Below are 17,500 nucleotides of genomic sequence, written 5' to 3'. Positions count from 1 at the left end.
CGAACGGATGATGGAATCGTGCTCAGTGATTGGTGGGTTTGGAATCCAGTCATTCAAAGCAGCAGCGAGTGCGAGAGAGTCTGGGGAGAGAGACTATGTCACTTGGGACCCGAGTCTGTGAAGTAGAGTCGGGCTGAGCTGAGCCCCCTCAGCCGTGCTGGTGCCGCTGCCTGACGGGGGTTTTGAGAGTGGCTGTCACAGCTGTCAATCATGACGTTATATTGTCAAATAACAAGTTAAAGGATGGATTTGACGATTTTCAACCCTCTTTGTATGATTATAATCTCAGTAATATAAAGCAGATGGACAGTGCTTACCTTGTGTATATGTTTTCTGCATCGAGTAATCCACGTTTTGACTGCCTGCAGAAACTCCGCCCCAGGGAGCATTAACGCTCGTTAAGGCTCTCATGTGATTCTCCGTGGACGTGCGCATCAGGGATGGGGAATCGTCCCTATCCTCATATCGTCTAATCGTGGTAATTAGAGATTGGCGATAGATGATTCAGATTCAGATTCAGATTTATTTCGCCCCCCACACACACAAACAATTGACATGTAGATAAACATCAAGATACAAATGTGTGGAGTGCCAGGTCTCCAAAGAAGCTACTTAAAGCTTATGGCAGGAGCCTGAGCAATGACTTAGAGCACAACTTAAATACAAGTTACTGCGTACAGTATAACAAAACAACAATTACACAGCAGGACAGGTAACAAACAAAACAAACAAAACAATCCCAGATCAATGGATAAGTATAAGTATACTTATAATACATATCAATACCATATACCATACTATATATCATATACATTATATATACTATGTATTATAATATACTATATTACTATACATACAGGTTAAGCAGTTGTTCTTTCATTTTTTTCTTGAAAACAGAGATGGATGGAGTTGTTTTCAAGCTCTCATCAAGCCCATTCCAGATCCTCGGCCCTCTATTGGTTATACTTAAACTGGTGCATTTCAGTCGTCTTTTCTTACCATAAATAAGATGTGTATTTCTGGTGTTAAAGGAATGAGCGGGGCGGTTGACTGGGATGAGCTTGGAGAGTCTTGGATTTAGGTTATGGACAACTTGGTACATTATGATTGCGTTTTGGTGAATATTAAACTCAGCAAGCCTCAAAAGATTATAGCTATGGAAGAGGGAACATGTGGGTGCGTTGAAATCCGACCAGGATACGGCACGTATTATTTTCTTTTGTAAGCTTTCAAGTTTCTTCAGATAGCTGGGGAATGTGTTACACCATATGATGTTACAGTAATTAATGTGTGGCTCAAACAGGGTTTTGTACAAGATCAGGAGAGTAGATAAAGGAAGAAAATGACGGAGTTTGAAAAATAGACCAACATATTTAGACAGTTTTGTTAACAGATGATCAATATGACATTTGAAGTTGATTGACTCGTCAATGAGGATGATCCAATCGCCATAATCTATTAATTGACCGTCAATTTTCATTATTATTATTATTTTCCTATTTAATGGCATTGATAATTTGGAGGTGGGGAAAACAATCGATGATAATATTATTGAATACAGCCTGAAGAACAAATGTAGATTATGCATTTATAAGAGAAAAGATTAAAGAGAGACCGTCCATGCATTCTGCCTCTAGTCTTGCTAAAAAGAAAAATAAACAATAATAGCCATCCTCAAAGCTGCCTTCGAGCAAAATCTGTTCACTTCCGTGTCCAGAATGTCCAATGATGCGTAACCCGTCCTATACTGACCTATGACCTATACTGGGACCAGCCACAAGAGGGCCAACAAGATGTTTTGGCTTCACTTTTGGGGAGCAATCATGACGTCTATATCAATGATCCTGTACTGTACATCAATTTATCGTGCATGAGCACTGCACCATATTGTGTTAAGTTAGGTAGAACTAAATAAATATACATATTAAATACAGACCTCGAGTAACGCCAGCCCATAACTGACAACTGCAGAGCAACTCAAATCATCAGCGTGTGTGCGTTGTGTGAGATGCGTTGTTGCATTGTGTTGCATTATGTTGCATCATCTTGAGAGACACAAGAGAAAGCACTGGAGCCCATTCACATCATGTGCACATTGTCTGTCACCACTGTCGCATCAGAAACTTGTGAACTCCAGTTTTGGTGATTTCCAGGTTTTTATTTAATTAGAACAGATTTGCATAACCCTTTTGGAGTGATCAGATTAAGATTGAAGATGAACCGGGTCTGTGTTAGTAACCTCTCTTATCATTTTGCTCCTTGTCCATATCGGTACTGCTAAAGGAAAAATCCACACTGTCTTCTCAACGCTGAAAGATAGAAGGAATTTATGATGTGTTCAGTTTGTTCCAAGAGTTATCTTGTGCCTCGCGCTGCCTCGTCTATTTCCACTTTAGTTAGCGATTTCCAGCATTTCCCAGAATGCCTTTTGACAACCCTCAGAGAATGTGTTTGAACTGCATTCAGTCCGTGTAGGTGGAGCAAAAAAAAACAGATAACGCAACTATCTTGTGGCTGCGTTGCATTCTGGTCTATTGAGGCTACTGTGGGTGGAGAAAATTACTTGGTGCTTGTCTACAAACTGTATGATACTGCTGCTGTCATCGTTAGGTGAACGGAGAAAAGGCAAAGTGAACTTGCTTGATTAACCGATGTGTGGAGGGCCACATATAGTATATTTTCAGAGACATGCAATGGGCTACTTAAAATCGGTCCACGGGCCGCAACTGGCCCGCGGGCCGGACTTTGGACATGCCTGTGTTAGGTACTCACAGTTGACCCTGGTGACCTTCCATGTGTTTTCCAGTCCAGACTGTTTACCCAGCTCTATCTTAAAGGGTCCGGCGTTGGGGTGGATGTCCCGGTCCCGCCCCCCGACTATGGCCACGTTCATGTCATGGGCGTCCTCGCACACCCGCGCTACCGACGGGAACACATAGGGGGCGTTGTCGTTGTAGTCCTCCAGGTTGATGATCAGTGTGCCGGTACCTGTGGCTGCAGGGCGGCCTGGAAACATCCAACACAAAGAAGCAGACAAATTAACTAAAGCATGATGAGCTGCTCGTTACTGTGTGGATCATGGGAACAGTAATATGACCTGATGGGCAGATGTGAAAAGAGCAAGAATGCAATGTGGCTAAAATATTCATGATCTAAAGTGAGTTATCTTTTCAGCTTTTAGCATTCTACATTCAAAATGCTTTCCACTTAAATCCCAAGACCAAAGCAGAATCGGAATCTGTTTGGGCGTGGGAAACTTCATTACTTCTAAGTTGGCCCATGACCAAACTTTCTACAAAGTTTCGTGGTGTTACGTTGTGAATCCGTGTGGAAGTCCAGCACCTTCTTACGATTGGCCACGGCCGTTGCCACGCCCCCTTTTTCTAAGTGGATGTGGAAAGTGAATCAGTTCATCCTTGGCCCATGACCAACCTTTCTACAAGGATTCGTGGTGTTATCGTGGTGTTATGTGAATCCGTGTGGAAGTTAAGAGCTTTTTTTGTGATCGAACACGCCCTCTTTTGGCCAGTGGGTGTGGAAAGTTAATCACTTGTAAGTTGACCCGTGACCAACCTTTCTGCCAAGTATCGTGCAAAGAAGTTCTACACTTTTTGAGATATCCTGCTGACAGACAGACAGACAGACAGACAGACAGACAGACACACAGACAGACAGACAGACAGACAGGCAGACAGACAGACAGACAGACAGACAGACAGACAGACAGACAGGCAGACAGACAGACAGACAGACAGACAGACAGAGGTAATGAGTAAGGGATAATGAACAGCGAGCTGGTCATTATTGGAAAATAACAGCCTGAAGGGCTGACCCCGGTCTGATATTCCTAGCAGCGGTCTGTTATACAGAAATAACAGACCACTGAATGCCGTGATTAACCAATCAGAATCAAGCATTAAATGTTAAAATGTTAAATTAAAACAAAAAAACATCCAGCATTTAACAAGGCCGTGTAATAAACGGCAATAAACTTCATAAGATCCACCCTGCTCTTGTCGCTCAGTTGACCTAATTTAACCCGAACTAAATAAAAACCACGTGTCAATTCACCACAACATGACTCATGGCGGCTCATGTTTTTCAGAATGGGGTGCCGTGTTTGTATGAGATTACACCTTATTGAAGGATGCTGGATATTACCGCTCTCTGTTTCACCGCGATTACAGGTTATTACAAAATCCAAATCCGCATTCAAAACAGCTCCACAGGTCAGCCGGCAATTAACACCTAAAGACAAGATCTGTAATTGGAAAAATGGTCTCCTCCACCTTTTCGAGGTAACGACGTTTTAGGGCAAAGAGCTGAACAAAAACAAAACAAGTCAAGATAGATGTGCAATAAATGTCAAGTGGTTCTGGAATTAAAAGACCTGTCAGGTTTTTTTTGTCATTAGAGAAAGCTGCACCCACCGAGCGAGAAATGTCGATTAGGTGAAAGCACCGCAAACCTTTTAGGGCAAACAACAACAAAAACGAATGAGGCAAAATGAGCGAAAAACAATGTTGATCTATTTTGCACATGATCTCATACATATCCAAAACCTCTTAACAGTTTTGCAGTCATTCATTTAGTTTGACAGTTACTGAGCGTTGCATTGAGTTCAAGTTGATGCCAGTGATGTGATGTTCATGCACACATGCACAAATGACATCACTGGCATCGACTTGACCTCAAATCACCTGAACAAATAATCTATGATCACACAGACAAGAGATCCACACAGCGAGGCTGAGGCTGGCTTTCATTAGCGAAAAAGATGCTAATGTGAATCATTTGTAGTGGGAGAGGCAGGTCTCTGCTTGGCTCTAAATGAAGTGGTTTGTCTTCCTCCAGCTTCCTAACCCAACACCCCCGCTGCACCTAATCACTCTCTGGCTGCCGCTCCTCTCTCGCTCCTTATCTTTATTGCATCACACTTATGACATCATCGGCCTGCCTCGAGGGCCAATGGAGCTTGTCTGCTGGCCCCTGTTTCACACCACTTTGTCACTAAACTATTGAGCCCACGGCTGCTTTCTAAAGGAGAGATGGACAATTGATGGATCTTTGCATCTATATTTTCTACAAGCAGTGAACATTCAGATATTTGAATTGACTGAGCGTAGGCTGCAGCAGAAGCTGTATGAGATTGACAGAGCGGAGACTCTGGAAAGAAGCCTTGACCGGTTTCCACTTTTAGGACAGGGCTGAAGCAGACTATTCTTATCGCTACATGTCTTTTTCTCATTAGAATAACCATTAAATGACAGGACAGCTTGTGTACAAACAAACAAACGGCGGCGGTGGATGATGCCCTTGGCTAAAAATATTCAGGATTTTTATTAGGCTACTCTGATTATTTTCCGTCAGCCACATAAAAGCGGATGACGAAGGAAATTAAATCAGAACATCCACAGGACTAGAGGAGAGGGAGCGGGAGCCGCTATGAGGAAAATGTCACAATACATCAAGCTGCAGCTAAGTAAACAGTGAAGGAGACTAATTCACAGGTGGAACACAACAAGGTAACAGAGGAGCATGAGAGAAGATAGATGCAGGCTGAAGCTGAGAGAAGAAAGGGGGGAGGTGAGGGAGGAGGGAGCTTTGAAGGAGAGAGATTTTAAAGAAATGATGAACAGACCAGAGAGACTCGGCCATGTCACAAGACTCCACTCACAGTCTGGGTGTAGTTACATCTCTCCTCAGGTAAACACTCACAGTCTGGGTGTAGTTACATCTCTCCTCAGGTAAACACTCACAGTCTGGGTCTAGTTACATTGCTCCTCAGGTAAACACTCACAGTCTGGGTCTAGTTACATCTCTCCTCAGGTAAACACTCACAGTCTGGGTCTAGTTACATCTCTCCTCAGGTAAACACTCACAGTCTGGGTCTAGTTAAATCTCTCCTCAGGTAAACACTCACAGTCTGGGTGTAGTTACATCTCTCCTCAGGTAAACACTCACAGTCTGGGTGTAGTTAAAACTCTCCTCAGGTAAACACTCACAGTCTGGGTGTAGTTAAATCTCTCCTCAGGTAAACACTCACAGTCTGGGTCTAGTTAAATCTCTCCTCAGGTAAACACTCACAGTCTGGGTCTAGTTAAATCTCTCCTCAGGTAAACACTCACAGTCTGGGTCTAGTTAAATCTCTCCACAGGTAAACACTCACAGTCTGGGTCTAGTTGCATCTCTCCTCAGGTAAACACTCACAGTCTGGGTGTAGTTACATCTCTCCTCAGGTAAACACTCACAGTCTGGGTCTAGTTACATCTCTCCACAGGTAAACACTCACAGTCTGGGTGTAGTTACATCTCCTCAGGTAAACACTCACAGTCTGGGTCTAGTTAAATCTCTCCTCAGGTAAACACTCACAGTCTGGGTCTAGTTACATATCTCCTCAGGTAAACACTCACAGTCTGGGTCTAGTTAAATCTCTCCTCAGGTAAACACTCACAGTCTGGGTCTAGTTAAATCTCTCCTCAGGTAAACACTCACAGTCTGGGTCTAGTTAAATCTCTCCTCAGGTAAACACTCACAGTCTGGGTCTAGTTACATCTCTCCTCAGGTAAACACTCACAGTCTGGGTCTAGTTAAATCTCTCCTCAGGTAAACACTCACAGTCTGGGTCTAGTTAAATCTCTCCTCAGGTAAACACTCACAGTCTGGGTCTAGTTAAATCTCTCCTCAGGTAAACACTCACAGTCTGGGTCTAGTTAAATCTCTCCTCAGGTAAACACTCACAGTGTGGGTCTAGTTAAATCTCTCCTCAGGTAAACACTCACAGTCTGGGTCTAGTTAAACCTCCTCAGGTAAACACTCACAGTCTGGGTCTAGTTACATCTCTCCTCAGGTAAACACTCACAGTCTGGGTCTAGTTAAACCTCCTCAGGTAAACACTCACAGTCTGGGTCTAGTTAAATCTCTCCTCAGGTAAATAACCCCACTTATCCCCGTCACTTCTCAGTGTCTCACAGGAAAAGAGGGAAAACCTACACTGCATTACGGGCGGCTCAGAACAGGTAATACACAAGCTAACGCACGCACTGCTGCCTTCTCCCATTTCTCTTCATGACACAGACACCTGGGTCTATTCTGCTTAAAAGTCTCTGCTTAAACCCTTATCAGTACTGTTACACAGGGCAATAAGTCTCTGCTTAAACCCTTATCAGTACTGTTACACAGGGCAATAAGTCTCTGCTTAAACCCTTATCAGTACTGTTACACAGAGCAATAAGTCTCTGCTTAAACCCATATCAGTACTGTTACACAGGGCAATAAGTCTCTGCTTAAACCCATCCATCAGTACTGTTACACAGGGCAATAAGTCTGCATCGCACTGTGGTCTGCATATAGTAAAGTCGGGCTGAAGGATGCTGTACATTTCCACTCTAAGCTGCTTCTTATGGCTTTCCCTGTGTGTCCTGCATCGAGAGCAAGATACATTCGCCGGGCTGGGGCAGAGATTTCAGGTCCTCTCTAACCCACAACCTCAGGCACAAAGGCCGGGTCAGGGGTCATAGTCACCTTTCCATCCCCTGGGGCAAACTGAGTGCACGAGGGGTGGGTCGCTGACTCTTAGCTGAGGCCAGAGCCAGCAACAGCACTAGTGTCTTGAAAGGCAGATGAGTCAAGCTTGCCTCCTGTAATGGTTCGAATGGGGATCCGTTCAACCCCTGCAGAACTCCAAATCTCATGAGGGCACCAGGGTCTTGGATTCAGGGAGGTTCCTACGGGCCCCCTTCAAAAAAGCGTGCACCAGGTCATTCTGGCCGACGATTTTCCAAGACCCAAATGGCCAGCCGATATAGGGCCACCAGGTAGACCTTTAAAGTAGAAAAGGATCTGCCCTCGTCAATTAAGTACTGAAGGAAAACTAACCCTCCTTTTGGCACCAGTTTTGGCTTCCACCTGTGACCATAAGGTTCTAGTGGGGGGAGCCCTCTGGTTCCGGATAGTGACGAGCACTCTAGGAGGGAGATCTAACAGCATCAGCATCACCTTCCTGGACTGTGCCCTACAGCACTTCCTGGGTCAGAAAGGATGGGGTTAGCCAGCGGTGGAGTGCCAGGACGCACTCCGGCGTAATCGCCACTATCCATGCATGACGCACACCATCGCTTAGGGAGATGTACTCAATATTGGTAACATCCCCCTGAAAGTGACAAAGAGTCTCTGAGGGGCTATATTGGAATGTGGAAATATGCATCGTGCAGGTGCACTCAAGTGAATCAATCGCTCTGACGTACCAAACGCAGGAGTGATGCGTTCTGAATGTTCTGAATGTTCTTCAACATTCTGAATTAGAATTCTTAGAGAAATGTGTTTAGAGAAGATCTGCGACTTTCTTCACTTGCAAAGTTATCGTCTACATTGAAATTCGAACGGGATCAAAAAGAGTCACGTATCTCCGTTCAACACCAATTCATATTTTTTCAGACGCTGGTATGCTGAGAGAGGCAGGAAGTGACGTTCACTTTGGCTCTCTATAAGAGTGAGATGCATAACAGTGCAGCAAACTGGATTCTAAAAATAATCAATTTAAATAGTCTTCCCCTGCCTCCTCCTCTCTCTCTCTCTCTCTCTCGCTCAAATACTATTCTTACACTTCCTCTACTTATAATCCTCTCCCTCCCACTTCCCTCTCTCTCTGTACTGTATATATCTCTTCTGTATATATCTCTTCCTGTTGTCTCCATGTTCTTCGTCTCCCCTCCAGTCTCCTCCTCTTCCTCCTCCCCACATCCTTACTCCTCTTCTGAGTGCTCATCTTTCTCCAGCCGACGCATTTCCATGATGTTATTCTGCTGCCTGCTAATAGAATCGCACAGACCTGCTAATGGTCACAATCACCCTGAGTGCAGGAGACCAGATAGACAGAGAGAGGGAGAGAGAGAGAGAGAGAGAGAGGGAGAGAGAGAGGGAGAGAGAGAGAGGGGGGAGGAGAGAGAGCGAGAGAGAGAGAGGGGGGGGGGGGGAGAGAGGGGAGGAGAGAGAGAGAGAGGGGAGGGGGGGAGAGAGAGAGAGGGAGAGAGAGAGAGAGAGAGGACACTTGATGCACTCAGCACAGCTCTCACCACACAGCAGTGCGATATGGTCTGACGCCGACAGTGCCACTAGAAGCTGTCTCGTTGTCCGTGGAATAACGACAGTTTCACTGTGGCCAGGTGAAACACACAGACAGGTGAAACAAACAGACAGACAGGTGAAACAGACAGGTGAAACAAACAGACAGGTGAAACAAACAGACAGGTGAAACAAACAGACAAATGAACAGACAGGGTGAGTCCTTTCCAAGAGTGCACCTAAGGAAATGTCCCGGCGCAGCCTGGCCTACGGGAGCTGTTGATAGCTTGGGGGTGTTGATAGATCGATTGATAGCTTGTTTGTTATGTCCAAGTCACGTTTTTAATCAAATGGTAAAAAATTCGTTTGGGCAATCTGTTGCTCGTTGATATAATTGTTTTACAACTGCCAAATTTAGTAGCCAAAGTAGAGCTAGCCTGCTGTGTCTGTTTCTGTTATGCCTGACTACTACTTGTGCAGTGCTGTCGGCCGCCGGTTGCCGTGGACACCTTGGTCTCTAGTGATTGGTTAGGGAAGACCGAAGCCCGCCCCCTCATAGATAGAAATCCTCTGAAGCGACTGCAATCTCAGACTAGAAGAGGAAGTGAGTTCATGAGTTGACGATTCAGTCTGAAGATCAGGCTACCTGTGTCCAGTACTGTGTCATCTTTCCTTGGATTTTCTGTAGATACAGTTTGAGTTTGAGTGGAGGTGACGTTCTTCTCTTTGTCTGTTCGGCCATGGTGGCTAACGCTGCTCATGTTAACTACCCACTTCTTCTATTGACTCCAAATAAAATGCTGTTGCTGCTGCTGGAAACAAATTGTTCTTGTAGAATGACCTACCTGACACTGAGCAAATGTAAAAGTTTTCATCAATTCGGTTTAGGTTGAATCACTGTTCTGTTATATCAAGTCACCCATAGCGAGCAGAAAAAACAAGACTTATTTAAAACAGATTTATTGATCTGAAAATGCAGTTTATTTCTTTATTATGTCTCTCTCTACCTACAGTATTACGTGTTACATAGTGTGTGTCAAACTCACCATTATCAGTAGCGATGAAGACAGCAGTGTACTTGTTGTCGTGGACATATGGTGACTCTCGGTCCAGTGGGGCTGAGGTGTTGACAGTTCCTCTGACTGGGTTCACACTCAGCCAGCCTGCCGGGTCTCTCAGGACAGCGTACCTGTGAGAAGAAGCAGAAATAAACTGTCAGCACAGTCACAGTGTTCAGTAATCAGCTTTAAACATGTATCTACTGCACACTGTCTGTCTGTATCTTTAAACATGTATCTACTGCACACTGTCTGTATCTTTAAACATGTATCTACTGCACACTGTCTGTATCTTTAAACATGTATCTACTGCACACTGTCTGTCTGTATCTTTAAATATGTATCTACTGCACACTGTCTGTCTGTATCTTTAAATATGTATCTACTGCACACTGTCTGTCTGTATCTTTAAACATGTATCTACTGCACACTGTCTGTCTGTATCTTTAAACATGTATCTACTGCACACTGTCTGTCTGTATCTTTAAATATGTATCTACTGCACACTGTCTGTCTGTATCTTTAAACATGTATCTACTGCACACTGTCTGTCTGTATCTTTAAACATGTATCTACTGCACACTGTCTGTATCTTTAAACATGTATCTACTGCAAACTGTCTGTCTGTATCTTTAAACATGTATCTACTGCACACTGTCTGTCTGTATCTTTAAACATGTATCTACTGCACACTGTCTGTATCTTTAAACATGTATCTACTGCAAACTGTCTGTCTGTATCTTTAAACATGTATCTACTGCACACTGTCTGTCTGTATCTTTAAACATGTATCTACTGCACACTGTCTGTCTGTATCTTTAAACATGTATCTACTGCACACTGTCTGTCTGTATCTTTAAACATGTATCTACTGCACACTGTCTGTCTGTATCTTTAAACTATGTATCTACTGCACACTGTCTGTATCTTTAAACATGTATCTACTGCACACTGTCTGTATCTTTAAACATGTATCTATACTGCACACTGTCTGTCTGTATCTTTAAACATGTATCTACTGCAAACTGTCTGTATCTTTAAACATGTATCTACTGCACACTGTCTGTCTGTATCTTTAAATATGTATCTACTGCACACTGTCTGTCTGTATCTTTAAACATGTATCTACTGCACACTGTCTGTCTGTATCTTTAAATATGTATCTACTGCACACTGTCTGTCTGTATCTTTAAACATGTATCTACTGCACACTGTCTGTCTGTATCTTTAAACATGTATCTACTGCACACTGTCTGTCTGTATCTTTAAACATGTATCTACTGCACACTGCCTGTCTGTATCTTTAAACATGTATCTACTGCACACTGTCTGTATCTTGCAGAAAAATAATCTTTGCCATTTTTCAAGCAGCCAGCATCTCCTGCTTTGTGCCAAATCAAACCATTGATGTGACTTTGTGAAACTGTCAAAATGCAGCGGCAAAAATCAACATGGTTCTCAGACTTCTCAGGAATTTAGTTTATAAAGAAACACAAACTTTCTGCCGGACGCCGACAACATGTTGAAATATGAACAAGGTCAGCTGTCAAATAAATGAAAGGGAAAGAAGTTGGACACACGCACACACACACCTACACCTACACACACACACACACACACCTACACACACACCTACACACACACACACACACACACACACACACACACACACACACACACACACACACACACACACACACACACACACACACACACACAGCTTGTGAAAAGACATCAATCAACAGCACTTTGAGTGCAGGCCTGACAAAGAGAGGAGCTCTGTGAGTTTACCTGGAGGAAGCTCTGCTGTGCTGCCATGCAGCTGCTTTATTGCCAGTGGGCGCGTGAACTTCAGGTGAGTTAGAAACCCCTGTTTTCATGCCGTGTCTGAGGAACGGTTGGTTGTTCTTCACTGGACAGCAGCCAGTCATAGATCAAATATTTCCTTTTGCAAGATGAGCGTCACTGTCTCTCTGAAGGATAAAAGAAATGGATACCTGCCAACGATTTTTGCAGGAGTCTCCTTATTTTTAGCCCTTTCCCCAGCAGGAGAGTGACACATCATTATTTAATCTCTTCTCGCCCTGAAGCATGTCTCGCGCAAGGTGCTAGCCAGCTTATCTGTCTACAGATAGACGTTATATACTATGGTTTCTATCGCCAGATGCTAGTTAGCAACTCAGCTGGAGCCGCCTTCGTCTTGCTTCGTCTCTCCGCTTCCATTGCACCTGCTACTGGAACCGGCACTAGCTTAGCCTTGGCACTTTGCTCTTCTAGCTAGTTAGCCTATCCCGATTCCGTCAAGGCGTTCCTCAGACATCGCGTTAACGAACATCGGACGTACGTACGGACGGACAACCCAAAACCATAATGCCTCCGGCCTGGCTATCGCCGACGGAGGCATAAATATATATACGTCGTCGACCCCTAATTAAGTACTCGGTATATTGGCAAGTACCCAAATGTACGTACTCGTACTGGGTCTGCAAAAAACCTGGTATCAGTGCATCCCTACTGTTTAACACACATTAGACTACTAGAGACAATTATACAGCCTTGATCCAGTACTGTTTTACGTTTCAGTGCAACAATCACTTGGTACTGTATTTGCAGATAAAGTTGATTTAAATCATATGGACACTTTATTTTGCTGATATTATGCACAATTATATATATATATAGTTAGGTCTATGTCCAAGTATATCTACAGTGTAGCGTATGTCATGTATGTATATGATTGTGTTTGTGTTATAGAGCTGTGGCTGTAGACAAACAGCTAAACAGCAAAAATGAAAAAAAATGAAAAAATCCAAAACATCTGCTATATGGAATACATTTGAAAATGCTCTGCCCTGATACTTCTCTCACTCTGAGTGAAGTGAAAATCCCGCTCTGTTAACCAGGGATTCAAGTCTGAAATGCAGCAAATGGACCTCATGCAGCCTCCAGTCAGTATTCACAGCATCCTTCCTCCACTGTTCATTCTCCTTCCACCTAAAAGCCCATTCAGCTCTCAAACCCTGGGAAGCTTTTGGAGACAGGAGGGTTTGTAACAGCTCTCAAACCCTGGGAAGCTTTTGGAGACAGGAGGGTTTGTAACAGCTCACAGCAGAATACAATCCAGGCACATTCACAAGTGCAATATTGCTATAATGTTGCTCCCTACAGTAGATATATATATTATATCTATCTATCTATCTATCTATCTATCTATCTATCTATCTATCTATCTATCTATCTATCTATATCTATCTATCTATCTATCTATATATATATATATAAAATATTGCTATAATGTTGCTCCCTACAGTAGATATATATATTATATATATCTATCTATCTATCTATCTATCTATCTATCTATCTATCTCTCTCTCTCTCTCTCTCTATATATATATATATATATATATATATATAATATTGCTATAATGTTGCTCCTACAGTAGAAGTTCTGTATCCATAAAGTGTAATGTTGCTGTTGACTCTACTGCAGGCTCAATGGCCCCCGCTAAATGAGTCAGATCCAGCGGTCCTCCTCTCTGTACCAACACGGGGACAGTCCATTAGAGCCCTTTAAAGGGCAAATTAGAAAGCAATTAAAAAGACATTAGGAATATTCATATCTGGATATTCGTGTTTATCTCCAAAACCAGAGTCGGCCCAAACAGATCAGTCAACAAAAGAGACAGAGACTCGCTAATTTGGCTGCGCACACACACACACACACACACACACACACACACACACACACACACACACACACAGACACACACACACACACACACACACACACACACACACACACACACACACACACACACACACACACAGAACTTCAAGCAAAAAGTGTCCCGTAGTACTTTCTGCTTGCGCTGTAGAATAAATGTCCAGATAGCAAAGGTGATTTGTGGGTTTTTGCTTGAATGGCAGAAAGTGGCGTGTTGGAGGCTTCACACTGTGACCCCGATGTTACAGAGAACACAGCAGAATATTGCTCTTTCCACTGGACTGCCATAGCTACACCCTGAGGGCCTACTCTGAGCTGCTATATGACATCAGAGCAGTGTGTGTGTGTGTGTGTGTGTGTGTGTGTGCATGTGCGTGTGTGTGCATGCATATATATGTGTGTGTGTGTGTGTGTGTGTGTGTGTGTGTGCGTGCGCATGCATATATGTGTGTGTGTGTGTGTGTGTGTGTGTGTGCGTGCGTGCGTGTGTGTGTGTGTGTGTGTGTGTGTGTGTGTGTGTAACGGACTGCCCTTAGAGGACACACAGAGGAGCCCAGACGTGGCCTGCAGAAGGCTGGCACATGTGTCTCCCTGTCAAGGTGTCTCATTAGAGGTTACCAGGGCCACAGAAATAATAGCAGCCGATGGTGAGTTTTTCTGTATTGTTCTGTTTTTGTTTTTTTACACACAAGAAAACATGAGGCCATTCGCACCCCTTTCAGTGTTAATTTGGTGGTGGAAAACAACAGATCTGTGAACATTTCGAGTCGTATAAAAAGTTGCTACGATCTGCTTTTTGAGGCAAGATTCAGAAACACAATGATTTGTGAAATCCGCATTTGTAAGGTGTTTGAAAAATTTGTCAATTTGGCATCTGTTCTGCGTGCACTTATCCTATAATAAGAACGTGACGTCTATGAGCATAGGTGTAGTGCCGTGGGAACGCTGGGGAGCGGCGCAACCACACTTCTCCAAGGGGTGTTTTTGTGTGTGTCAGTAGCCACTTCTAAACTAGACTCAGCCCTCAGTCTTAATCCGTTTCACTCCTGTAAGACTGAGAATATTACTATTTAAATCTTTGCATAACGTTAGGTGGCACTGTTGGAAGCCTTGCATCGGAGAACCAATCATGAGTGTTGTGGGCGGGCCTGCTTTCTGGGGGCAGTGACGCTCATGCAGAACCGGTGTCTCGCAAAACATCGCCGCGTTTGCGGAGAAACATATTAATCACTTAGAAACAAACATAACCTGTTAATAGGACGTGTTTCATCCGGCCCCGGCGGCTAGAGGTCTTTCCCCCAGCGATAAGCCAGACTCCCGAGGCTACGTTACAGAGCCTGCTGATGACTTCACACAGTAGCAAGCGGACCACTTCCGGGTAGGAAATATTATTGTAAAATAAACAACAGCTATAAATTTTGTTTGGAGCATATCAGCTTCATGCTCTGTGTTAGGACTATGATAAATGGCATTGCCGCTACCAAATAAAATTCTAATAATAAATGTAGGCGTGTCTGCTGCCGGCCGTTCTCGCCGGGCTCGGACAGACAGTTTCTGACAGTGAAATTCCCAGACGTTTGGTGGCGCAGCTCACCAAACGTCTGGGAGCCGAGACTACTTCTAAACATGAAGTCTGGACCATTGTCGGTTAGTCCAGGCAGGTTATTTGGTTTTTTACTTTCTAGACATGAGGGATCTCTGTATAGAAACATAGGGAAATGGTCAGTTTTTTCTGGACGATGGCGAGTAGAGCAGGCGGGGGGAAGCGAGGAGTGATGGGCATGACGCATTTTGTGCTGTGGATGGGGGGCTGAGGCAGCAATTGGAATGCCCAAAATGCGTGCACAGGTCTCCATACACTGCATCCACAACACCAGATCTCTGCCCAACACTTTTCTCCACTTCTCCATAACGCACGTGTCTCACTGCCAAGTTCCCCATGCATTCATTTCATTTCTGATGCATTCAGGCGATAACGTGAGGTGGGGTGAGCAGCGCTGCACGCTGGCTGTATTAACTGCGTACACGAGGCGAGTGCTCAGCTGTGCGCTCACTAAAAGCCGTGCACTGCGCGGGGGTAGACCGTCCACCCTCCACCGTGCGCAACATTGGTAAATGAGGGCCACTGAATCTCCCATCATTTCTCAAACCGACACATTAATATGCAGAATGTTCGTCTCAATCAATCGGTGGAAGATTGATTGATCAGACTGAATAATGAGAACAATTCATCTTGCTGCCAGAGCACATATGTTTTCGGACTAACGAGCTGTCGGATTCGTGAGATTTTCGAGCTGTCGGACTAATGAGACGTCTGTCCAAAGCGCCATTTTTCGGACTCGTGAGGTGTCGGACTAGTGCCCCCTGGCACCGTCAAGCCTGCGTGGGCGATCCAGGGCAGTTTGTTTATGCTGTGTCTGTCAAGCCTGCGTGGGCGATCCAGGGCAGATAGATATTCATGCCCTGGCCTCTCTCTCCGCGCGCGCATCATTACGTTTCACAGAACAGCCATAACAATCCAGGATGACTGGTGGGGTCACGCGGCTTCACTATCTCTTAAGACGTAAATTGGTTGGCGAGAGCAGTGGTTCTCAACCTCAGGGTCGGGACCCCTGCCTTGCCGCGTCCGACCACAGGGGAGCGGAAGACGAAGAATATCGCAGCACTCGTGCATTTACTTTTGCACTTTTCATCCTTGCAAAAAACATAATATTTTGCCTGAAGGCACGACTCAAAGACCAAGTGAAACAGTATCAAGATGCTAATCATCCTTTATTTTTTTGTTTTGTTTTTCCTCTTCCTGTGTTAGCGCCTGTGTAGGGGGCGGGGCATCACTTCATTTTGGGAAGTTTGTGAGCAAAACTGTTGAGAGGCGCTGTTCTAACATACTTAATGAATACATGCCCAGGCAGGAGCAGTAGAAAGCCTGGCAGATCTTCTCTCCACTAGTTTAGTCTAACGTACTTAATGAATACATGCCCAGGCAGGGGCAGTAGAAAGCCTGGCAGATCTTCTCTCCACTAGTTTAGTCTAACGTACTTAATGAATACATGCCCAGGCAGGGGCAGTAGAAAGCCTGGCAGATCTTCAATCCACTAGTTTAGTCTAACGTACTTAATGAATACATGCCCAGGCAGGGGCAGTAGAAAGCCTGGCAGATCTTCAATCCACTAGTTTAGTCTAATGTACTTAATGAATACATGCCCAGGCAGGGGCAGTAGAAAGCCTGGCAGATCTTCAATCCACTAGTTTAGTCTAACGTAGCTACTTAATGAATACATGACCAGGCAGGAGCAGTAGAAAGCCTGGCAGATCTTCAATCCACTAGTTTAGTCTAATGTACTTAATGAATACATGCCCAGGCAGGAGCAGTAGAAAGCCTGGCAGATCTTCAATCCACTAGTTTAGTCTAACGTACTTAATTAATACATGACCAGGCAGGGGCAGTAGAAAGCCTGGCAGATCTTCAATCCAGTAGTTTAGTCTAATGTACTTAATGAATACATGCCCAGGCAGGGGCAGTAGAAAGCCTGGCAGATCTTCAATCCCCTAGTTTAGTCTAACGTACTTAATGAATACATGACCAGGCAGGAGCAGTAGAAAGCCTGGCAGATCTTCAATCCACTAGTTTAGTCTAATGTACTTAATGAAT

General features: G+C 44.3%; 1 protein-coding gene across 1 annotated transcript in view; it reads right to left on the bottom strand.

Moving 5' to 3' along the window:
• Positions 1-17,500, bottom strand: part of LOC310792913 (cadherin-13-like) — a gene marked incomplete at both ends in the record, with an annotated part of 277,855 nt that overhangs the window by 903 nt on the left and 259,452 nt on the right. Inside the window, 2 exons of the mRNA XM_083654681.1 lie at positions 2,773-3,006; positions 10,110-10,252. Of these exons, the coding sequence (XP_083510807.1) occupies positions 2,773-3,006; positions 10,110-10,252 (377 nt within the window). The remainder of the gene's footprint in view (positions 1-2,772; positions 3,007-10,109; positions 10,253-17,500) is intronic.

This window comes from Poromitra crassiceps (genome assembly GCF_964638095.1).
Source record: "Poromitra crassiceps genome assembly, chromosome: 18".
Lineage (NCBI taxonomy): Eukaryota > Metazoa > Chordata > Actinopteri > Beryciformes > Melamphaidae > Poromitra > Poromitra crassiceps.
This window is presented reverse-complemented; position numbering and strand designations above follow the sequence as displayed.